At 42.9% G+C, this 25547-nt stretch overlaps 1 protein-coding gene across 2 annotated transcripts in view; it reads right to left on the bottom strand.

Annotated features, from left to right (window-relative positions):
* The window catches only part of LOC132806133 (tropomyosin alpha-4 chain-like), a 105520-nt gene extending 83763 nt beyond the window's left edge, over positions 1–21757 (bottom strand). The window contains exons 1-2 of one of the 2 annotated variants that reach the window (XM_060821229.1): positions 21490–21757; positions 18973–19098 (exon numbers count right to left, since the gene is read on the bottom strand). In XM_060821229.1, the coding sequence (XP_060677212.1) occupies positions 18973–19098; positions 21490–21603 (240 nt within the window). In that variant the 5' untranslated portion in view covers positions 21604–21757. The remainder of the gene's footprint in view (positions 1–18972; positions 19099–21489) is intronic. The other variant, XM_060821221.1, reaches the window with a different exon arrangement.
* Between the last annotated feature and the right edge of the window lie 3790 nt (positions 21758–25547).

Raw genomic sequence — 25547 nt, 5'->3', positions numbered from 1 at the left:
CATTAAGTGCTTAATGAATGTAAATCTCTGATGGCATTCCTCTGTTTCTACATGTTATTGTATAAATGCAGATGCAAGAAATCTTGGACACTGAAGGGATTATTCCTTTTTACAAAATTATATGTCTAGCTTACGGGGGCCAGAATGGGTTCATCTGTTTTACAAGCAGAAGATAAGTTGCTCCACCAGTGAAGTGCACCACTTTATCTGCTATCTGTGATCAGGGCAGGAAAAAGCCTGCAGTTATATGTTTAAAATGTGCACTGAATTAGTTTTGGTGCCAGTCTTTGTAGGTGATGACAATATCATCTCAGGTGGAAATCCTTTCCCTCACCTCTTTCCCAGTTTTTTTCATCATTGCTGAGAAAATACCCTGGAATTCTGTGCAGAACATCATTTTGGAAGCATTATCACCACAAGGACATCAGCAGATATCCTTCAGGATAACCAGGTAAAGGGAATAAATGCAGCCCTGCCAACATTTCCCATTTTCACTGTGACCATGAACCATATTATAGGCAGATGGAGGTTTTGCTGTTCCCAAGCTACGTCAGGAATTGTTGACTGCCTCTTTACATAATAAGAAACATTTTGGGAAACAGGATTCTAGCGAGCCACTAAACTCTGTCAGAGTTATGATGCAAATTCCATTACTATCCATAATCTAACAAAATTGGCATCCAGAGGCAGCTTGCCAGCTGTGAGGCTGTGAAAATTGGATGGTTCAGATACCATTAGGCCACCAGTTAGGTGAGCAATAGGGAAAGTAGCAAGGGAAATGTTTAACATCGCAGCAACCTCAGTATTTCTTATAAAATTCACAGCAAGCCATTTGCAACTTCAGCCCACGAACAGTCACGCTGGGTGGGCAGCCATTTAATAGGAATAGCGAGCAATATGTAAGTGAAGGTGCAGGTTAACTGTGAACTAAATTAGGGGAAAAAAATACAGAGACAAGATGAGTATTTGGGAGAGGGAGTAACATGAGATGAAGTTTGATTTGATTAATCTGGAATGAGCCGAGCAGAGCTATCCACTGAATGGATGGCCTTTACTCTTGTAAAAAAAACCTAGAAACTCCCTGAGATGATAGATCTTATATATAAAGAGAGGCTGGATCAGTTAGAATGAAATTCACTAGATTTTAGGAGGATTAGGGTGGGGGGATCTCATCAAATTTTATAGGTTTCCAAAAGGACTAGAAGACTAGGAAGGGTGTTACCAATGACCAGTGAATCCAGGGGTCATAGACCAAGGGTGTGGGGTAGGCCACTTAGGACTAAGATGAGTAGAAATTCTTTCACCCAGACAGTGGTGACCCTGTGGAATTCTTTGCACAGAAAACAGTTGAGGACAAAACATTGAATATTTTCATGAAGGGATCAAAGGATATGGGAAGAAAGCAAGAGTTAGGTGATCAGCCGTGATTATATTCACTGGCCGAACAGGTTCAAAGGACTTACTCCTACTTGCTGTGTTTTCCACATTTGGTAATGGGGGGAGGGTAAAAGACGTAAAGACACCATTGATAATGAAGAAACAATGCCAGAGATTACCTTTCCTTTCCAGCACAATATTGCAGTAGTGGACAGGTCTGAGCATATCAGAAGTAACCTAGCAAATTAGAGAAATTAATAGGGCTGTAAAAGAGCTGAGAAAATTATAGACATAATAGCTACAATTTTCTAAAATTGTTTAGCTTCTGGAATGGTCCCAACAGATTGTGCATTAGAAATGGGGCTCCGCTGATCTAGACAGAAGGAAGAGAGAAATTGTGTGATTAGATATGGACGTGGGAAATGGGAGCAGGAATTGACCATCTGGTTCACGGTATCTGCTCCATGATTCAATTAGATCATGGCTGATCTTCTACCTCAACATCACATTATGCCCATATCTTCAACACCTAGAAAACCACCAATCTCTGTCAATTCTCAAATGGCTGATTTTCTCTTGCTGTCTGCAGTAGAGAGTTCTAAAGATTTATCACCTGCCAAGTAAAGCCATTGGGGACATGCTGGAATGTGTTATTATAGAAGTCTTAACAATGCAGTTTGAAAATCATAGGGCAAAATCATGTAGGGACCGGAACAATGGGAGTTGTGGCAAGATTCATGGCAGAATCACACAAGAAGTCTGGCAAAGCTAATCTCAATGTTAGGAGCAATTCTTTTTTGCATTTGCTGAACAGGAAGGAGAGTTTCTCTTCACACTAGGCCCTGGTGAATCACCTCCAAACGGACCCCACCACCAAGGATATATTTCCCTCCCCTCCCCTATCAGCGTTCCGCAAGGACCACTCCCTTCGTGACTCCCTCGTCAGATCCACACCCCCCACCAACCCAACCTCCACCCCCGGCACCTTCCCCTGCAACCGCAGGAAATGTAAAACTTGCGCCCACACCTCCACACTCACTTCCCTCCAAGGCCCCAAGGGATCCTTCCATATCCGCCACAAGTTCACCTGTACCTCCACACACATCATCTATTGCATCCGCTGCACCCGATGTGGCCTCCTCTATATTGGTGAAACAGGCCGCTTACTTGCGGAACGCTTCAGAGAACACCTCCGGGCCGCCCGAACCAACCAACCCAATCACCCCGTGGCTCAACACTTTAACTCTCCCTCCCACTCCACCGAGGACATGCAGGTCCTTGGACTCCTCCACTGGCAGAACACAACAACACGACGGCTGGAGGAGGACCGCCTCATCTTCCGCCTGGGAACCCTCCAACCACAAGGTATGAATTCAGATTTCTCCAGTTTCCTCATTTCCCCTCCCCCCACCTTGTCTCAGTCAGTTCCCTCAACTCAGCACCGCCCTCCTAACCTGCAATCCTCTTCCTGACCTCTCCGCCCCCACCCCACTCCGGCCTATCACCCTCACCTTGACCTCCTTCCACCTATCCCACCTCCATCGCCCCTCCCCCGGTCCCTCCTCCCTACCTTTTATCTTAGCCTGCTTGGCTCTCTCTCTCTCTTATTCCTGATGAAGGGCTCATGCTCGAAACGTCGCATTCTCTGTTCCTGAGATGCTGCCTGGCCTGCTGTGCTTTGACCAGCAACACATTTGCACCTGGTGAATCAACATTTAAAGGCAATTGTAGCTGGTTAAATAGAGATTATTAATGGCACTATTTTCCTTCTAAATATGCAGCTTCTTATCTTACCAACCTGCCAAGCAAGCGAGATAGGAAGAAACCTTGACAGGGAAGTAAGAGAGGGTGCCTGTGACTTCAGCTCGCTGCTTTCTCCAAACGACCACCCTGTTGGATTCTGGGCTCTAACATCTTAGGGCACACACTGTAGGCACTGACCACATGCACCTCATATCCCCCACCAACATTGGCATTCAACATGTGCCAACCTGAAAGAACTCTCAAGTTACATCTCCAATCCACATACAGGTTGCTTCTGTATTTCAGTGCTGCACCTTGGAGCACAATGACAGCAATCATTGGAACACTGCAGCAAGAAGATCGTGTGCTCAGGGACACACACCCAGCTCATGTAACAACTTATACTTCATGAAAAACACGGTGCTGATTGGTTTTCAATTGAACGCTGGTATGTTCAGGTGTTGGACTGGTACCTTTTCCATGTGCAAGCCTTGACAAGCATCTTGGGTGTACTTTAACAAAGGAACTCAAAGTTAGCATGCAGGCACAGCAAGCAACTAGGAAGGCAAGTGGCATGTTGGCCTTTATTGATACAATTGTCCTGCACCTTGGTGAAACCACACCTGGAATAGTGTGTGCAATTTTGAACTCCATAATTAGGAAAGGATACATGTGCAGTACAGTGAAGATTCATATTGGTCCCTGGGTAAGACAGTTGTCATTTCACGAAAGACTGAGCAAATTGGGTCAAGAATTTCTGCAGCTTAGAAAATTGAGAAATAAGCTTGTCAGTGTAAAAACTGAGAGAAACAAAACCAGAAATTGGTGAAAAAGCTCAGCAGGTCTGGCAGCATTTGTAGAGAAAACTCAGAGTTAACGTTTTGGGTCACCAATCAATGTTGGTAAATGTGGCCAGTGCCCACAGAGTGTGCCCTAAGATGTTAGAGCCCAGAATCCAACAGGAAGGTCATTTGGAGGAAGCAGTGAGTTCTCAATCACAGGCACCCTCTCTTACTTCCCAGCCAAGGTTTCTAAATATCTGAGCCAGCAAAGCCCCATTGCTGAGGAAGGGTTAGTCAACCCAAAACGCTAACTCTGATTTCTCTCCACAGATCTGCCAGACCTGCTGAGCTTTTTCACTAACTTCTGTTTTTGTTTCTGACTAACAGCATCTGCAATGAATTTTAAAAACTGAGGTTGTTTCTCCTAGGATCATAGAGTAAAAAAATGAGGTCTGCGGATGCTGGAGATCACAGCTGAAAATGTGTTGCTGGTTAAAGCACAGCAGGTTAGGCAGCATCTCAGGAATAGGGAATTCGACGTTTCGAAACGTCGAATTCCCTATTCCTGAGATGCTGCCTAACCTGCTCTCCTAGGATCATAAGCTACGATTTCCTGCACTTCCAGCGAGATGTCATCACAGAAACATATTCCCCTCCCCTTTGTCAGCTTTTCACACGGGCTGTTCCCAGATGGAATGAGCTGCCAGAGGAAGTGGTGGAGGTTGGTATAATTGCAACAGTTAAGAGGCATTTGGGTGGGTATATGATTAGAAAGAGTTTGGAGGGATATGGGCCGAGTGCTGGCAGGTGGGACTAGATTAGGTTGGGATATCTGGTCGGCATAGACAGGTTGGACCGGAGGGTGCTGTACATCTCTATGACTCTATATACTCATTATTGATTATATTTAAGTCTGACATAGACAAATATTTGGTATCAGGGACAAAGGGAGCAAGCAGGAGAGTGGAGTGAAGCCCATCTGCTCAACTGGGTCTATGGTCTACTCTTGCTACAATCTCTTACATTCATGGACAGTTTGAATAGACAGTGAGACCTGACAGAGATTGATATAGGTCAGTTTGATCTGACAATGGATGGCTAAACCTGTTTGCATTAGATCATAGGATCACAGAATTTTACAGTACAGACGGAGACCACTCATTAGGTCTGCACCATCTCCCAAAACAGCTACTCAATTAGTTGTATTCTCCAGCCCTATCTCTGTAGACCTCTAAATTCATCACTTTCAAATATAGATCTAGCTCTCTTGTGAAACCTCCTGCAGATCCCACCTGCACCACTCTCCCAGACAGTGTATTCCAAATCCTAACAACTCTCTGAGCAAAGAAGTTTCTCCTTAACTCACTCCTTGCTATCTTGCTGACAAACTCAAAATTGTGACCCCCATTAATTTACATACCAGTGCATGGAACAGAATATCCTCCTTTACACTGACGAAAGTATTTAGAATACTGAACACTTCAATAAGGTCACCTCTTAATCTTCTCTGCTCCAGAGAGGATAAGCCCAATTTCTCTAACTTGTATCTAAAATCTCCCATTCTGATATCATTCCAGTAAATCTCCTTTGCATTGTCAAGGGCTTTAACTCTCTTCCTTAAATAAGTGCCCAGAAATGATCATAATACTCCAGAAATGGTCTGACCAATGATTTGTAGAGGTATAGGATCACTTCACTGCTTTTGTATTTTATGCCACTATTCATAAACCCAAGGATCTGGTAAGCCTTCTTAACAACTGTTTCAACTTGTCTGGCCACCTTCAGTGAATTTCCCAAAAATGATCCCAATGTCCCAAAAATGTAAACCCATCCCTTCTACACCATCCTTCAAGCCATGCATTTCCCCCCCTGATCTGCCTTTGCCTAAATTGTGAAGCTTTGGGCACAAATAGCTTTTCTGGGATTATTACCCTGTAGGTCTTGCATTTCAACTTACTCCATAACTTCTGAAACTGATCCTGCTTGACCTTCAGTTGTGCAAGCTTGAGTTCCTTACACCAATGGAATGACGATGGGGCAGTGGAATGTAGCACTTCCTTGTGGAGTCATTCTTTACTGTGAAATTACTGTTGCATAACCTTTTATTGACCAAACATGTAAATGTAACATTACACTTCTAATAAATAAAAAACGTACATGCTATTGCATCTAAATTTGTACATATCATAAATGTATCTGTATTCAGAGGAGCTCTGCTGTCAGAGTGTGTCTGAATTTGTTGGCACTTCCATTGTACCTGGGCTTGTTAATACTGATCAATTTCTTAATGGGAGCTATGTACCCATGTTTCCCAATACTGTTTGCATGTCTGGATTTGTTAACAGTACTTCATGTTCAGCAGGCAGTTCAGAGTGGCTGAGCTGTAGAACACTCCTTGGTGCTGCTTGACATCATTTTACCATAAAAGGAGAAGTATGGAAAGTATGCTGAGATTACTCAATGCAAAGCACACTTCTCAGTACTTTGTAAGGTGGTGAGGTCTGTTCCCTACATTGCTTTAAAAGGCAAAAAACATCTTCACTGAGGAATCTGTGACCCTGAATTAACTGAAAACATAAAGCAGAAATGGGAACAAATTGCAGGGTCAGTGTCATAGTTAACCCTTATATTGCCAGGACATTTTTAATGGGATTTTGCTGATCTCCTTCCATGTTCTGAAAAGAGAAATGTTTTCAACCAACTTAACCCTTGTTGCAATCATGCCAGTCCCATTCCTACTGGGGCAGGCTAGGTCTTTCTGGTGCTCCTTGTTGAGTGCATCACCATGTGGGAACTGTCTCATTCAAAACTGGAGGCTCCCAAGTTTTCTTCTCTAATCTTTGCGTCAGTATTCCCCCCTTCAAAGGCATTTAGATGAAGTCCGATGGGCACCATGTATTCCCTTAATATCTTGAACATAAGCTGTTTATTGTTCATGTGTTATATAGTGAGCACCGGAAGACAATTTGACCATAGCAGCATCACAACTAAGTCTTGTGCCATCCTCATGAGACAGACAGATGGAAAGTACAGAATTTCATGACATGCCCAACTTGTAGATGATTGACAAGCTTGAAGCAGTGAGGAAGTGAGTTGTAATTGAGTTGCCCTTATATCCAGAGAAACTGAATGGCTGCTCCAGGTAAACTTCTAATCAATGATGACTCCAGCATGTGACAGTATGAAACTTGACAATGGTAATGACATAAAATAGCAAGAGGTGATGGTCAGACGCTCTTAGTGCAGATGATCATTGCTTGGCACTTGCATGCCACAAATGTTACATGCCACTTTCAGCTCTGAATGGCATTTTGCTGCATGTTGGCGTGGTAAATTCACATGCTTCCAGCTGATGGCATTTCCTGCTTATACACACCTCACTGGACTGAAGTGCCCTGCTGTACATCTATTCTTAAGGCTACCTACTAAATTAGGAGGAATAAACTTACGATCTAAATAAAAGCTCACCAGCTGTTCACCATTAGCACACTCTCCTTTGTGCTAATGTCACTTCTCTTTTCATGGGTAGGTTAACTTAAAATGATGTATTTAACTGTTCTCATCTCAGATTTGAACTTTAAAAGTTAAGGACATTTAAAAAAAAGGGAGTATTTTAACGCTATTAGAACATAGGAACCAGAGTAGGCCATTCAGCCCTTCAAGTCTATCCTGCCATTTAATGAGATGGTGTCCATCCCTTTTCATTTGATTTTAATTTTGTTTCCCATAGATCTGGTTAATTTATTAATTGGTTCTGTAGTAGAAGTCTTCAGCAATACAAGCAGATGCTGTCAACCCATAGCCTTCACTATAAACCATGTGCTCAGCCCTTTCTAGATATCATGGGAATACATCAAGCTCATTCATTACTGTGTTTTACGATGCTGGGGACTTCAGCCGAGGCCAAGATGGATCATCCAATTGGCATTTATAAATGTTGGTTGTTTGCATTCATATGATGGGTTCTATCAGCACTGAGGATGGGAATGTTCATGGATCTGCCCCTTCTAGTTCTTTAATTATCCATTATTATTTATGACAGGACGGGAGAGCTTTGATCTGATCTATCGATCATATGACCACTTAGCTCTGTCAATTACACACTGTTTTAGCTGTTTAACATGCACGTAGTCTTCGGCAGGCTATGGCATTTATAGGTGCACCTAGGGTTGCTCCCAGAATGGTTTTTGATATATCTTCACTAGACATGAGTAACATTAAGAGCAATCTTTCTACTGTATTAGAAGGGGACAAAAATTACACTCAGCTAAAATGAAGATTGATATTAAGGTTTCTCTGGGCCATTCCACTTGAATGTTTGTGTCACCGATTTTGGTTCTGCCTTGCTCATGTTTATGGAGGGGTCTGGGTCATTGACTGTGGGATTTGATTTGCTGTGTGTGTCCATATCAGGCTGTTACTTCATCAGCCTGTGGAACTGCGCCCCAAATACGGCTGAAGCTACCAATATGAGTGAGGACAACTTGCGAGATTGACTGGACTGGTCGTGCCTATGCTGTCCCTGAATCAAATCCAAATTGTTGTTGCTGTATCACCATAGTTTTGTCAGCCTTGTGGTGATTTAACCCGAGTGCCACCAGACCTTAGGCAAGGGGTGAGGTTGAGAAAGAGAGTCCTTCATGGTAGCCTCAAACCAGTAATGGGAATTGAACCCATGCTGTTAGCGTTACACTACTCTGTAAACCAACGATGCAGCCAACTGAGCTAAACCAATTCCCAAAGCCAAGTGATCTAATATCATAATTCTTACACATTTCTGTTGAGTTTGAGTCATGTATAAGATTCTGCAGGTAAGGACATTTCTGTTCTCCAAACCTTCATATTGTCCAATGGTTTGACAGTCAATATTAATAACAAGTTTTTTTTTAAGATTTCAGATTTATTTAATCCACTGAACTTAAATTCCTCAGCTGCCATGGTGAAGTTTGTCTGTGGATCAATAATCTAGATGTCTGAAATACCAGATCAGTAACACAGCAATACCAATTAAACAACTTACTGGTATTCACACCTGATCATAGGTTATTTACATAAGGGATAACTTGTAGGCAGTGCTGGTAGAATCACACACCAAGAATTGGGGCTTTCTGTAAACAACAAAAATTGGAGGGATCTTTTAGACTTTAAAGTTACTGGCATATTCAGGTCTCAGCCTAATTTACTGCTCATCCGACTGCAGTTGTGACAGGAATACATATGAAGGTAATGGATTTTCGGCTCAGAGCCTGGCTATTTTTCCTGTTGCTGCAGAGCTCATTTCTGAAGACAAAAAAATGCTCACATCAGCTGATATTTGAAATTTCTGCTCCTTGAATTTCATACAAACTGGCAATTGTGTTTCCAGATTCTGTTCCTGAACTGGGAGAACCAGCAATTCTGGCTGGAATTATTTCCCTGTCCAGGATACAACAGCCTAAACTGACCTCAACATCCAAACAAAGCATTCCACCTCTAATCAGCAGGCTAAATTGGAACAGAGGCAGCAGGTAAGGTGGTAGTGGCAGAAACTCTCATAACATTTAAGTAGTACAGGTACACAACCCTTGATCCGAAATCCGAAAAGCTCCAAAGTCCAAAATTGTTTTCATGGAGTGTGGAGCATTGTTTTGGCGCGTGAACAGGTGACCCAACTCCACATCCACTCTAACCATGTCACTCAGTTTTGACATGGCAGCGTGGCCCAGCACTGATAGGCGTCCATTGTGTCTCAGCGCTCGTACTATTCACACGTGCATCTGCTGTTAGTAATTCTTTTTTATTTCACTGTGAAATGTCATTTATTCCAAAATCCAAAAAATTCCAAATTCCGAAAAACAACTGGCCCCAAAGATTTTGGATTAAGGATTGCATACCTGTATTTAGATGTGCACTTGCAATGTCAAAATAGCTATGGGCCAAGTGCTGGAAAACAGGATCAGAATAGTTAGGTGGTTAATTTTGACTGGTATGAACGTGAAGGCCACAGATCCTTTTCTGGCCTATAGATAACTGTTACTGTCTAAGATACATGAGAATACCATCACCTGCCTCCAAGCTATTCACCATCCTGACTTGAAAATGTATTTTCATTCCCTTACTGTTGCTGCGTCCAAGTCCTGGAATTCCCTCTGTAAGGGCACTGTAGGTCTACCTACAGCAAATGGATTGCAGTGGTTAAAGAAGGCAGCTTAAGGGAAAAGGGTGGGCAATAAATGCTGGATTTGCCATGGCATCCACATCCCAGGAAGGAATAAAGAAAACCTGATGCACTCTTAATATTGGAAATGGAGTAAATCTCACTGTCTCTTCGCTACAAAAATCTCTCTATTCAGACAGAGTCATAAGTCAGGACTTTGTTTGGAGCAGCTCCAGTCCCTTTTGCCAGCACAGCAATGGAATTCATATGTGTGCCTCACCCTGAGGCAGTTATGTAGTAGGGAAGGAGCAGATCCAAGAAAGTCCTCAGTCAAACTTTTTCTCCTGTGCATGAGCGGCATTCTACATGTAGAAAATGTGATTTCCTTGGGTTCTAATGTCGATCCACATTCTCAAAGTGTTCACGGTGCAGGGAACAGAAACAATGTTCTATTCCTTCAAACAAGGTTGACAGGGAATATGCATCCTGAAAAACCGTGTTCATAAACCCAGCTTCTGGAAGAGAAATTGAGTAAAGCCAAGTACTTGGTTATGTTAATGGTACTTGGAAGCTGTTAACTACATATTAGATTGCTTCCAATTGGGACTAAGCACATTGATTGTAGTAATTACACTTCTCTTGATTGTTTCGTTATTCTTTAAAAGGAATATTCTAGAGATAATAAGCAGCTTATCATACTCCAGCATGATTGTTTCTTCAGACATGACACTTCCAATCACTATCTTATTTGGCTGTCGTCTGAGACTGTTTTAAAGAAGTGTTTCTATAAGAATTGCTGCCAATTGCTGTTAGATTTGAGGGTAATATTGAGAGCACCCAGGTGAAACACACAGAAGGACATTCTATCCATTACTTTAACTGACAGACAATCAGACAGGCTTCCCTGCTCATGGGCATTCCTTCTACCTCCAGTTTATGTGAATTATCTGTTTCATTATCCAAAATGCCAAGGTGAAGGCACAGGAAAAGGCTGAGTGCACAGAAGAAGAATGCACTGGTGACTAAAACAGTGAATGAAGACAAATGCCCCCTCAGCATTGAACAGACTTAGTCAAGTCTCTCCCGGTCGTGTTTGTGTTTTAAAGAGAAAAGCCTCCTGTTCTCTTCCAACTAAGCTCCCCACATTTACCTATTCAAGCTAATCACTTTTCTTCCTAAATAAAGACATTCATAACATATTAAAAAAACTGAAGATAAACCCAAGACATCACATCAAAGTGAATGAGGAAATTAGGATTAGAGGAAACATTTAGTGCCATGAATAATCCAATTTAAACAGAATAAAGAATCTCTTGTGATGATTTTACAGTTAATCGACAACGACTTATTCCCTCAACGGTGTCTTTACCAGCTTTAAGTGCTTGTTCTGACATTTCTCTTATGCTTTTGGCTCCCTCTTATTCTTGTGTTTCTCTCTCAATGTCATTTGTTTCCCCTTTTTTTCTTTGTCTCTGTGTTTCTCTCTTTTTCTCTTTTCAGGTTGGGGAGAGTTTGGTGTGGTGTGGGGTGCTGGAACAATGTCATGAACAGCTGCAAATTATCTTGCACACTGGGGGGGTGAGGGTTGTGGTAAAAGTAACACTTTCCGTATTTCCCAATCATGCCTACTTTCCTCCACTCCCTTCATAGAATTGTTCCCATTACTTTCTTCCTGTTCCCGCCAAAGTCACACTTTGGAACAACCTCTGCAGATGGCGAGAGCTCTTGATAAGCCTCCGTTGGGGGTATGGCACTCATTTGTAATCACTGTTTTGGGAAGGATCAAACTGTTGGTGTGCCATGGTTCATCTTGGTGAAAGATTCATTAGGGAGGTTTTTGCCACTCTCCTCTTTCCCGGCCACCATCTACGGGACCCTGGGTCTCATGACGAAAATGACTTGGTGGTCTAACAAGAATAGCTCCTTGTCTTAAACAGGATGAGTTTACTACAAGGTTTGTGAAGGTTTGTAGCTCAGGTTGAGGTTTAGGGTGTAGGTTTGCTCACTGAGCTGTAGGTTTGATATCCAGACGTTTCATTACCTGGCTAGGTAACATCATCAGTGGCGACCTCCAAGTGAAGCGAAGCTGTTGTCTCCTGCTTTCTATTTATGTGTTTGTCCTGGATGGGGTTCCTGGGGTTTGTGGTGATGTGGAAATGACATCACCACAAATCCCATCCAGGACAAACATATAAATAGAAAGCAGGAGACAACAGCTTTGCTTCACTTGGAAGTTGCCACTGATGATGTTACATAGCCAGGTAATCCAATGTCTAGATATCAAACCTACACCCTAGGATGAGTTTACTGCATGATAGTAGTTCAGTACATGTTACTTTGCTGTGGTAGACATTGTTACTGGAACTATGAAGCAGGACCTCGATGCAAGTTCAAATCATCATATTGATTAGTGCTTAGTATACTGCTCAGTTTGAACCCTTTCAGAACTTTCATTCACTTTTATAACAATGACTTGGTGGGCAATTGACTGGAGAGTGCTGCTGCAAGGATTATAAGGGTCACAAAACCATAGGACAGCTCTCTCATACCAGAGTTGGTTTAACCTGAGGGTTACCATGCCTCAGGCAAGGGGAGAGGTTGAGAAGGAAAATCCTTCATACAGTCAGTTAGCTAGATGTCTGGTTTGCAATACAAAGTGATATCAACAGAATGGGTTCAATTTCTACACCGGCTAAAGAAATGGTGGTCCTTCGTTCTCAACCTCTCCCCTTGCTTGAGGCATACTGACCCTCAGGTTAAACCACCATCATTCTCTTTCTCTCCCTTTCTCGATCTAACAAGAGCAGCCTGAGGTTCTGGAAAAACCCCAGTGACTTTATTTTTATAAGGGTTACTTCATAGATCAGCTTGTGTATAATCAGGTGAATGAACATTAATAAGTTTTATTGAATAGAACTACAGATGAGAGATGGTGAAAGCCGATCTGTCCAAGACCCTGTACTCTGGTATAATTGAGATGTTCGTGATTTAAAGATTTTTACATGATATATAGGAAGAAACTGGAGTATTATCCTATGGTGGAGGAGAGGGAGAAACAACGTTTCTCTTTCCTCAATAATTATAATATTCTCTTTACATTTTCTAAAGTTAAAGCCAAAACAAACAGGTAGTTTGATCACTGGTTTGCTTTTTGCACACAGACTTGCACACACGCGAGCACATGTAAACTCTCACATACACACTCACACATGTACACACTTACCCACACACAATGAAGCTCACTCTCTGTGATCAGGCAGCACTCTGTAAATTCACACTTTGAAGGATCAACAACAGCTCATTTATATAGCACCTTCAACCCAGTCTTCAAAGCACTTCAGAGGATTTCGCAGCAAGCCACGTGGAAAATATTCAAACAGTCAATTAATGTTGGAAGAGGTAGATTTTAAGGAGTTTTAAAGAAATAAGCTATAAAGATGGAAAGTAAAGTAGTGCAATTGGAAGGTTTATAAAAGCTATTTCAGAGCTTAAGGCTTTTGGCAGCTGCTGGCCTGGTCTGGAGTGATTTAAACTGAGGATGCTCAAGAAGCTAGAATTGGAGGAGCAGCGGTATCAAGATGGGCTGCAGGGCTTGAGATTTCAGAGATAGGGCAGGTCATGGATTTGAAAGTGAGAATGAGAATTTTAAACTGCTAGATTTTGCTTAGCCAGTATAGTTCAGCAATTGAGCACAGGGAACAGGACACTGAATTTGAACAACCACAACAGAGCTTTGACTGACTTCATGTTTACACAGAGTAGAACATGGAGTCAAGCAAGGAATGCTTTAGAATACTCAAGTTCAGAGGCAACATAGTCATAGATAAAAATTTCCATTGAAGATGAGCTGAGCCAGGAGCAAAGTCAGGCAATATTAAGGAGATGGAAATCTGTGATCTGTGTTATGATTGGGCAATGGAGAGTCATGTCAATGGCACCACAGGGGCAAACAGCAGGTTCAGTCAACTGGCAAAGTGACAAGGTTGTGGCTAGGAACTACAGTTACTGCCAGGAACTGAAGTAATTGGCTTTGGTATCCCCAATATTTAGAAGAAATTTCTGCCCTGCCATTACTGAAAGCCAAACAATCTACATGAAAATGTCAAGAGAGAGAGAGAAGGTAATGTGAGCAGTTAAGGTTATATTTTCCATGGCCTGTGTCGTTAATATCTATATGAAAGGTAACAGTATGTATTTTAATGATGTCACTGCAGGGCAGCTTGTACTTTGAGAAATAGGAGAGACCATAGATGGATCTTCACTTGGGCAACAAAGGAGGTAACAGCACAGAGGCAGGGAGATAAACCACTCAAAAGTAATGTCTTGGTTAATTCTGAATAGATAAGAGTGGAACACGATAAGTGCAGATCCAGCCACAGAAGGACGGTTGGAGGAAGATGGTGTGATCAACCATGTCAAAGGGAATATGAGGAAGGACTAAAGACATTGTAAAGAGAAGGAATCAAAGGTTTTCAGGTGAAAATTTAAACTGTGCAGAATTTACAAGGAGGAAGCTGGCTCACCACTCCCAGAGGGAAAGGAAGTCAGCAACCGGCTGGCTAGGAGAATCCGGAGTCTGTCCTTCCGCAATCATTTACTGTGAGGCCTCCATTACTGGAAACAGGAGCTTTGCCCTTCTCCCATTGGACAGGAGCTGCCGGTCATTCTGACTAGCCAACAGCCTTGGGACCCTCCAACCACATGGAATTAATGTGGATTTCACAAGTTTCCTCATTTCCCCAAACCCCACCTTATCCCACATCCAACCATCCAACTCAGTACCGCCCTCTTGGACTGTTCTTCCTTCCTACTGATCCCCTCCACCCTCCTCTCTGACCTATCACCATCACCCCCCTACCTTCACCTACCTATCACATTCCCAGCTACCTCCCCCCAGCCCCACACCCCATCTCATTTAAATCTCAGTCCCCTAGGGCCACCCCCTCATTCCTGATGAAGATCTCGTGCACGAATCGTCGACTCTCCTGCTCCTCGGATGCTGCCTGACCGGCTGCGCTTTTCCAGCATTACACTTTTTGACTCTGATCTCCAACATCTGCACTCCTCACTTTCTCCCAACTGAATACAGTGCCAGGTAAATCAGGGCATTAGCCTGGGGACAGTATGGTCACCTTAGGGACGTCTGCAAAGGTGGGTTTTAAAATCCAGGTGGGCAGGAAGAAACAACAGTACAATCTTGCAGGGCTGCAGAGGGTGTGGAAGCAGGAACAAAAGATGGGGATCCTTAACTTCCTCACCATCCTTCTGAAAACTTGATGTTTTTAAAAAATATGCTGCCCACTTGAGCACATTACAGACTGGACTGGGTAACATTGAGGTCAACTGAGCTTAATAAGCTCCATTCATCCTTAATTAGCTATTTATTTTTAATCAGTGATTTATTTACCTGCAGTAGGCAGGCTGCCTAACTCGCTTGTCTGTATTGAGAGGGTGAGTTTGGAGGGGGGTTAGTGGGAAGGTGGCACACTGGGCATCTTTTGCCATTCTCTCCCCTTGTCCCATGAAAATGTACCCTGCAGCCCAACAATGTTCAGCTTTTGCAAATACAGGAAGAGTTTCATGCATTACATAAATATTAACACAGGAATTTATGATAGGAAGAATGGTGACACCGATATGTGACAAAAAGCATGTTAGCACAAGTTAGCCTTTTTAGGCAGGAAATGCATGCAGATGCAGGATATTTAAGAGTTAACTAGTCTATTTCCTGTGCATTAGACATTTGTGATGATAGGAGTAGAACCAAAGTAAAGAGAGGTGACATACATAAGTGTGGACCCGTTGGATGGAAGACCTATTTCTGTAAATCCTAGATACTGGTATTTTTATCTGTTATAGAATGGGAGTCAAAACCATGTCCGGTCTTCAGCTAAAAAGGGCAGCGTGCAACTGTACCAACACATACAGGAATACCTCAGTTACTAGTCTAACACCCTTTATTCTGTCTATGTTTTATTCCTATTTGACAGTGTAAGTAATCTGGATGAGTAATTCTGATGCCCAGGTTAATGTTCCTGGGGTCTCACCATAGCAGATGGTGGAATTTAAATTCAACGAATAAATGCGGAATCAAAATCTATTCTTCAGTGATCATTAGTTGTTGTAAAAACCTATCTGTTTCACTAATGTCCCTTTAGGGAATGAAATCTGATATTACTACCTGGTCTGGCTTTTTTGTGACTCACAGAGACATTTACCGCCTTCTGATGTTGTTTAGCAAGACACTCAGAGCTGAAAATGTGTTGCTGGAAAAGCGCAGCAGGTCAGGCAGCATCCAAGGAACAGGAAATTCGATGTTTCGGGCATAAGGCCGAATTTCCTGTTCCTTGGATGCTGCCTGACCTGCTGCGCTTTTCCAGCAACACATTTTCAGCTCTGATCTCCAGCATCTGCAGACCTCACTTTTTCCTAGCAAGACACTCAGTTCAAGAGCAAGTAGGGATGGGCCAAAAACGCTGGCCTTACCATGATACCACAATCCATGGAAAAATAACAAAAAAGAATAAAATGTACTGAAGATGGGAAATAAGAAAGTGACTGTTGGTTGGATTCTCTCTATGTTGCAGGCCAAAGCACTACAAAGGCAAGTAGATACGGCACCACAATTGCTAAGATGGTGAATTATCCAATGTTAAATATATCAGGACTATATATTATCATGGTGAACATAGGCATATACAATGAAACAAGTTAACAGGAAGTGTGTACAGCCCTAACCAATGTATTGCAGGTAATAACTTCAAGGAATTATTTTGCACAAAAGGTAATAAATATTTTGTGTAACTTGACTCTTTATCATTTCTCACACCAACACATCCATCCAAGCCAATTCAATATTGGCCCTTTTACTGCCTCACTTCACACCAAGGCCTGAAACACTCCCTCCAGATGTAACTATGATTGACTTGTGATTCTTTCAATCTATTTCACTGCTCACATGACAGTCCCTGTAGACAAGAGACATCAATGACAGGCTGAGCAATTGCTTTGCAGAACAGCTCCTTCAGTCTATAAGTGTGACCCTGAATTTCTGGTAGTCCGTCATTTTGATTCTATCTCCATTCCCACTCTGACCTTTCTGCATTAGCTTCCTGTTGTAGTGAAGCTCAATGCGGGGCAACTAAATCTGTTTCCTGCTATTCTTTTAAAATAGAAAGCTGCTGATAATGTTCCTCATTCTCATCCAATTGTATTTCCATTACTTCCATGGTACAGACACAAAGCTGGTGCCAACATGTGCCAGCCAAACTCGTCTGTCTTGATTTAGCCAGCAATGCCCTCTAGTGGTTTAAACTTAAAGTAACAAATGACAATGAAAACGATAAAGGATTGATTCACATCATGCCTTTCATAACCTCAATGCCTTACAAAGCACGAGAAAGCCCATTAATTATAGTTGTACAACGTAGGAGACAACCAATCTTCTCTCAGCAAGCCTACAAAACAACAGTGTGATAATGGACAGATAATCTTCTTTATGGAGTTGACTGAAGGACCTCATGGTGGTCTCTAAAGCTCAGCTCCCCTGCCCTAGATCTGTTACATCGCCCTGGCAGGGAAGGTGGACCCTTGGTTTAATATCTCAATGGAAAGTTGGCTGGAAGTAGATGCCCAATAGATAGTGCAGTACAAGAGAGTTGCTGCTTCAAAATTCAATCACTAATCCTAGTTAGTTTAGTTTTCACTTTCTTTCTACTGATGAAGTTTGATTCATATGGGAGACCATGAAAAAGATATTGAAGTTTGTTAAAAATTCTCAATGTTCAGGGTGTCCAAACTTCTTTTGCAGAAGTACCATATTTCAATACTTTTTCTCACTCACATAATCTGAGAACAAAGTTTGGAAACATAAGACATTAGAAATTCATTGCCCCTGGTCCATAGACTGTATGTTGGACAACTGTGTTAGAAACTACCGATTTTACCTTACAGTTCTGATTAAGGTTTCGGTTTGTAACATCACATGACTTGCTGAGGATATGGATTATTTTCCATTTCCCTTGTGTATCTTTGATATCTGTTCAAAATGCATGTGCTCAAGATGACCAGAGCTCTTGAACATATTTGATTATAGGTGTTTAATTAGTTAATGCACACTTAGTGACCATGAAGTCCCAGTGAGATCCATTACAGTTGCTGAGGGGATTACAGAATTAGAAAGAGGTACTGCAAGGCTCACACTCTGATTTTCAGAAATAACTAAAGGATGCCACCAGATCTGGACACAGCTAAACCAACTGAGATGTGGCCAAGAAAGACAAAATGCTGGAGAAACTCAGCAGGCCTGGCAGCATTTGTCAAGATAGAAATAGTTAACATTTTGTGTCCAATATAAAGAGTCAAAACATTAACTCTGTTTCTCTCTCTCGACAGATGCTGCCAGGTCTGCTGAGTTTCTCTAACATTTTCTGTGTTTATTCTAGATCTCCACTATTGGTTTTTCTTTGAGATGTCAGTGAACACACGGGGAATGCCAAGTTGTGCCAGCCAAGAGGACTGTGTGCTTGCCACCGGCTGGTAAGTAGGCCAGTTAAAAATGCTGGCACGTCAGCTTGTGATCTGCATGCTGTACATTGGACACCACTGCTTGAGACAGACATAGCTTAACATGTAATGTGTTGAACCAGTTTGTCAGTGAATGGATTTAAAACAAAACATGAGAATGACTCCAGCAACCCCAAACAGAACAGTGACCCCAAAATACCTACAGCAAAACAGTGGGCTCAGCAGGACACCGGCAAGCTTGTTTCATGGCTACGATAGCTGCTCCTTTAAGAGAGAGGGCAACTCACAAGGTATTACCTGCACCTTTGGAGACAGTGATGTACTACATTTATATAAGGCCTGTTCTACTGTTAACTGATCCTGTGGTGGAGTTAATTCAAAAGGTATTGCATTATCAAAATGACTCACGTCAGTCGCTTTCTTCTCTGCTATTTCCAATTTCCCATGAGTATCTCGCAAGGATTCAGAGCACTTGTCAAGCTCATCTTCAGTTGCTTTTTGCTTCTTTTGCAAGCTAATAATCTCTTCTTCCAGCTAATAAAATCAAAGATCACATTAATATGTTCAAGAACATGCAACAATACAACAGAAAATATACCTGATCAGTCACTTACCAGTGTGCATTTATTTTTTGGCTATTTTATTGTTAAATACTAACAATACGTGTGATTCAGTTGGTAACAGATTTGTCTCAGTCTCTGAATCCAAGTCCCACTTTGGGGCTTCTGTGCAAAGATCAGGGCCAACACTGGGCAGTGCTGAGACAGTGCTGCACCGTCTGAGGTGCTGTTTCTCAGTTGAGATGTTAAACTAAGGCTTCATCTGCCTATTTGTGTAGGTGCAAAGGATTCCTTGGCATTATTTTGAATGACAGCAGCAAAGTTATCCCTTGGCCAATTCTTATCCCGCAGTCAACATCACAAAACAAGTAAATTGTCCAACTATTATCAGAGTTGTGGGAGTTTGCTGAGCACAAATTAACTTCAATGTTTTTGACATAATAATAACACGTCAAAAATATTTATTTGATTTTAAGCACTTTTAAACACCAGAGATGTCTGGGGGCCATAAAAGTACAAAATAGATGCAAGTCTTTCTTCTATCTTTTTATAACGTGGAGGTGCCAGTGATGGACTGGGGTGGACAAAGTCAAAAATCACACAACGCCAGATTATAGTCCAAAAGGTTCCGAAAGCTTGCGGTTTCAAATAGACCTATTGGACTGTAACCTAGTGTCGTGGGATTTTTGACTTTATCATTTTATAACATTTACTCAATAAATTTGACATTTCCCCACTTTTAAAATATATCATCAGATCCTTTGTGGTTATTAGTTGCCACAGATGGGGGATGGATGGTAGTCTGTGCACTTTCTCTGTATGTCTCTCTCTCTCTCACACCTTCCCACCACGATAGTGGGTTTGCAGAGGGAGAAGACTATTTGATTATGATGGCAAATCTGGTCATGGCCTTTCCATTTCTGACTGAATTGAGTTACCACTACTTGAGGCCCTTAAGTGACCAAAATTCATGACCACTTTAGGGCATTTTTAAAAACAAAATGCATTCAAATTCACCATCTGCAATGTTGGGACTCAGACTATAACTTCACAGCATTAAACTTGGCCTCGTGGATTGCGTGAGTCCAGTGCTATTGTCACTTTACCACTACTTCTCCTCACTTCAGGTCTCAGGCCAGCACTGCTGGTTTGATCCAGCTGCAGCAGCTCTCACCCGGTGGTGTACACAGCAGCTAGAAACAACTGGCCACCTCCTGGGGTGACACGGGAGGGGGAGATGCACTTTTATCCAAACCCCTCATCAGTTGATTCCTGCTCCTATCACTCCCCCACCCCCCCACACCCCCCCCCCCACCCCCCAGGCCGGCTGGTGACCTCACCACCCTCTGTCCTGCTTGTGGCCTGGTGGACCTTCCCATATACAGGCACAGTGAGTCTCACATCAGCTCTCCAGATCACTGCGCCTTCTCAATCAAGGCTCCACCATGATCTCAGTATTGCTGAACTAAGAAAACTGATCTAGGGCTCTCTATCATTGGGTGCTCCATGAGGGTGGATGGTGACTGAGTTGCTTGGGTGCTCCATGAGGGTGGATGGTGACTGAGTTGCTTGTGATACCTCCTGTAGTTGGATAATCTGCTGCCATTTTGTCTAGATTCATACTTGAACTTCAGTGACCTGGCTGAGGCATCAGAAGGCTATACTGATGTGAGGTACAGCTTTCAACAGCAGTAGTGAGGGCTGGGGGATAGTTAGACCCAGTCTCGGACCTAGAACTGAAGGATTTTCTCCCTGTGACTGCTCATCAAGAACTGGCCTTCCTATCACATATACTCAACACATTAACAGAAGGGGAGAGGGAAATCCAGAGCCATCTACCAACTCCAGTCACCGTGACTGTTCTACTGGACCCCACAATGAGGTGTTGCTTCTGATCCGAGGCTGACAGCAGGTGCTGCAGCCTGCCAGGGAGCCTGACACATTGCCCCTTTAACACAGGCTCCTGGAACAACTATGGGGCGTTCCCTTGGCTTCCCCCTGAGGCGCGCCCAGCCACAGTGTGCAGTCTAGGCGCACAGTAAATTCAGAACGAATTGAAGTTCTGGTTTGGTTTCTACAAGGTTCCACAAAAGTGGGCGGTGATAGACTTTGTTACAGAATGAATTTTACTGACCCCCTCTCCCCCCCATTCCAATTACTTCAATCCTTGAAGGACCCTCTTATTCCATTATTAACAGTTTAAAGCTGCCTGCAGATATTGATAAAAACTAAAATACCATGGAGTTAATACCGAACAAAGCGGCCTTTCCCCGAGCTGAGAGCCGGACTGACTGACTGAGGGGGAATGGAGTCACTTGTACAAACTGCCTTTACAAACAGACATGGTGTACCATACATTCCCCACCTGCAGGCACCTGTCCTCCGCTGCCTTCCTGTCCACTTCTGCCTGGTCTGCCTTGTCCATTGCATTTTCTTTTTCCAGCTTCAACATTTGCATCTTCTTCTTAAGGGCATCCATGGTGCTCTGATTGCTTTACGCTTTAGTTTGAAGGGGTTTTTTTTCTTTTTTAAAAGAAGGAAAAAGCCAACCCTGCCTGTGTGGGAGTTGACTTTTGGAGCCGAGTCTGTGATGTGCTGCTGCCGAGTTTTACCCTGGAGTGAGCGGCGGCGCAGGCAGTGCGGGAGAAATAAGGAGTTGGGGAGAGGGGGGTGGAGGGAGGCTGGATTTCCGGGCAAAAGGAACCGAAATCCAATGACTTCTTTTGGAAAGGGCTGAGGGGATGGTGGCGAGTGTGAGAGGGGGCGGTGCTGTGCCACATCGCTGAGATGGGACGTGGCTTCTTTGTCAGCTCCAACTCTGCCCGTCTTTGGGAGTCTCTGACTCAGCCAGATGGAGAGAAAGGAATGTGTCTGCTTCTACTCTTTATACGAAACCCATGTCTATGGTTCAGTCTCTCCGTACAAACAGGCTGGGAGAACTCTCCAGCTCAGCTCTGTAACCCCAGGCAACCCCTGTACTTCCTCATGCATCGCCAAAAGCACCTATTACCGAATTGTCCTTAATAAATCACACATTTCTATTCCTTTCCTTTTTACTTCGTTCTTTCAATCCACTTAATAGTCTTCATCTTTTCAGCTTTGATTGGTCTGTGTCTCTGGTTGGGTAAGGATTAAGGGCACTCTAGCCCACAAGTTTTTGTCCCCAGTGTCAAATCCCTCCAGGCTCCAAGAGATGCAGAAATAAGGCAGGTCAGTGGAGTTGAGGTACTGTTAAAACAATGATCGAACTGAATGGTGGGAAGTTTTACTCTGCATTACTCCTGTTCCTATATTCTTCCCCCTATGTTGGGTAGGAGGATATTTTACAGTTGCCACAAATCACAGCGTCTTCCAACAATGGATTAATGATCAGCTCACAGCACCAACTCCATTCCTCCACTGTTGATTTGATTTCTGCCCCTGGCTGTTCTCAAAGGTTGATGGAACCTATTTACCATTTGTGTGTCCCAGTTGAGTCTGTGCTGAGATCTAAATCTTTCCCATTCAAAGAGAGCTTTGATCTCTGTAATCACTGGTTCCTCAGCCCATTGTACCACTAAGACACATAGCCATGCTTAATTGTCTCTAGAGATTATTCCAATACTCTCCAAAGCAATCTCCCATTCCCTGCACCTCACCCCACCCGCCAAATTTCTCCCAGCCCTGAAGGGATTTAAAATTGGAGGTGACCATCTTGCAATTGACCGGTGGGGTACAGAGTCCTCTGGGGATGCAGACATATTAGAGCTGGAAGGATGAGACCTTCCAACTGGATTAAAATAATTTAATAAAACTAGATAAAATAGAAATGTGAAGGATAATTCTCGTTCTCCATATTCTACCCTGTTCACACTCATTAGTCTTTCCTGGCCTTGCTGACCCAGTCTCAGACCTAGAACTGAAGGATTTTCTCCCTGTGACTGCTCATCAAGAACTGGCCTTCCTATTACAAATACTCAACACATTAACAGAAGGGGAGAGGGAAATTGTTTCCGATGCCTGTCCTTGCCTTCCCCAACCTGACAGTCACTAGCTCCAGTCACCGTGACTGTCCTACTGGACCCCACAATGAGGTGTTGCTTCTGATCCGAGGCTGACAGCGGGTACTGCTGACTTGTACTGACTCCTGCTCATTCAGTACCTTCAATTTAAAATTCTCATCTTCAGATATAAATCCTGGCCCTTCACTCCTCGAGTTCTCCAACCTTCCAAATGCACCACCCTCCTCCACCACTGGCACCTTGCCATCCCCGACTGAATTCATTGTGCTTTCAACTGTTGACGTTCTAAGCCCTTGAATTATTTTCTAAGTCTGTATAATGGCATTCATTCCAGACCATCCTTAAAATCAATTTATTTGACCAAGCTTTTAATAATCTCATTTCATATTTATTGGTTTGGCTTGGCATCAATTTTAGTCAGCTAATATTTATGTGAAGAGTTATAGGTGCTATAAAAATGTAAGTTATTGTTGTTCCCTGCTTTCTGCAGACCGCTAAGGGGTGTGATCTTAGTGAATACAACCACATCATTCAAATCTCTTTTTCAAAATCACCTCATTCCTGTTACCTCTCCTATCCCAGTCTCTAATTCTTACTGAAATATGTCTGCAGTTCTTCTTCTGACTGTCAGATTGTGGAAGGCAAGGACTAGGCATCGGAAACAATTTCATTTGTTTGGGAGAATTAAGTTTGAACAGAAAGTGTGAATAGTTAAAATATCTGATGCTTTTCAGTTCTATGGTATTGTTTAGATAAAACATTTTCATGCACATAATACTGCAGCAGTGTTCACCCTGAATATTATCAATTATTCATGATACATTCTTCAAAATAGGTGAATGCTATAGGCAAAGACTTTAAGCCTCTCTGACAGGATTCTAAATCCGGCATTTACTTGAAAAATCTGTAATGCTAAGTTCTTTGTCAATTATTGATCATTTTCACTTGAATAAGCAAATGAGGGATGAAATTATATTCTGTTTATTTGCAGTTAGTTGGAGTCATAGAGTGATAGAGATGTACAGCATGGAAACAGACCCTTCAGTCCAAATTGTCCATGCCCACCAGATAGCCTAAATTAATGTAATTCCATTTTCCAGCATCTGGCCCATATCCCCCTAAACCCTTCCTATTCACATACCCATCCAGATGCTTTTGAAATATTGTAATTGTACCAGCTTCCACCACTTCCTCTGGCAGCTCTTTCCGTACATGCACAACCCTCTCTGTAAAAAGTTAATCCTTAGATCCTTTTAAAATTCTCCCTTCTCACCTTAAGCCAATGCTTTCTAGTTTTGGACTCCCCTACCTGTGGAAAGGTCTTTGACTATTCACCCTATCCATGCTCCTCATGATTTTATAAACTTCTATAAGATCACCCCTCAGCCTCTGATGCTTCAGGAAAAAAGCCCTATCCTATTCAGCCTCTCCCTGTAGCTCAAACCCTCCAATCCTGGCAACATTCCTGTAAGTCTTTTCTGAACCCTTTTAAGTTTAACAACTTTTTTCCTATAACAGAGGGACTAGAATTGAATGCAGTATTCTGAAAGTGGTCTAGTCAACATCCTATATAGTAGCAATATGACCTCCCAATTTTTTTTATTTCAAAAATATACTTTATTCATAAAATAATTTGATGGTCTGTACAGTTGGTCATGCCATACAAATGTAAACATTTACATACAGAGATCGGAATTTATCATTGTTATATACAGGTCTGTGCATTTCTCACTCATATGTCTATATATTTACCTGAGGCGTCAGCAGAGCCCAAATGGCTGCGTGGGCCCTCTGTTCTTCATTGAGCAGGCAGATGTTACACGGTGGTCTTTCCCCACCGCGCCTTGGCAGCAGTTGCCCCAAGCTTCAGCGCATCCCTCAACATGTAGTCCTGGACCTTGGAATATGCCAGTCTGCAAAACTCAATCGGGATCAACTCCTTCAGCTGGAAGATCAACAGGTTTTAGGACCACCCAGAGAGCATCCTTCACCGAGTTGATGATCCTCCAGGCACAGTTGATATTCGTCTCGGTGTGCGTCCCGGGGAACAGGCCGTAGAGCACGGAGTCCCGCGTCACGGCGCTGCTCGGGACGAACCTCGACAAACACCACTGCATTCCTCTCCAGACTTCCTCTGCGTAGGCACATTCCAGAAGGAGATGTGTGACAGTCTCGTCCCCCCCGCAGCCGCTTCGAGGGCAGTGTGCAGTGCTGCTGAGAGTCCAGGCGTGCATAAAGAATCTCACAGGCAAAGCCCTTCTCACCACCAGCCAAGCCATGTCTTGGTGCTTGTTGGAAAGTTCTGGCGATGAGGCATTCTGCCAAATGGCTTTGACAGTCTGCTCAGGGAACCGCTCGATAGGATCCGCCCTCTCCTTTTCCCGAAGGGTCTCAAGGACACTACGTGCTGACCACTTACTGA

Source organism: Hemiscyllium ocellatum, chromosome 1, assembly GCF_020745735.1.
Source record: "Hemiscyllium ocellatum isolate sHemOce1 chromosome 1, sHemOce1.pat.X.cur, whole genome shotgun sequence".
Lineage (NCBI taxonomy): Eukaryota > Metazoa > Chordata > Chondrichthyes > Orectolobiformes > Hemiscylliidae > Hemiscyllium > Hemiscyllium ocellatum.
The sequence above is the reverse complement of the archived record's forward strand: the minus strand, read 5'-3'. Positions and strand labels throughout refer to the sequence as shown.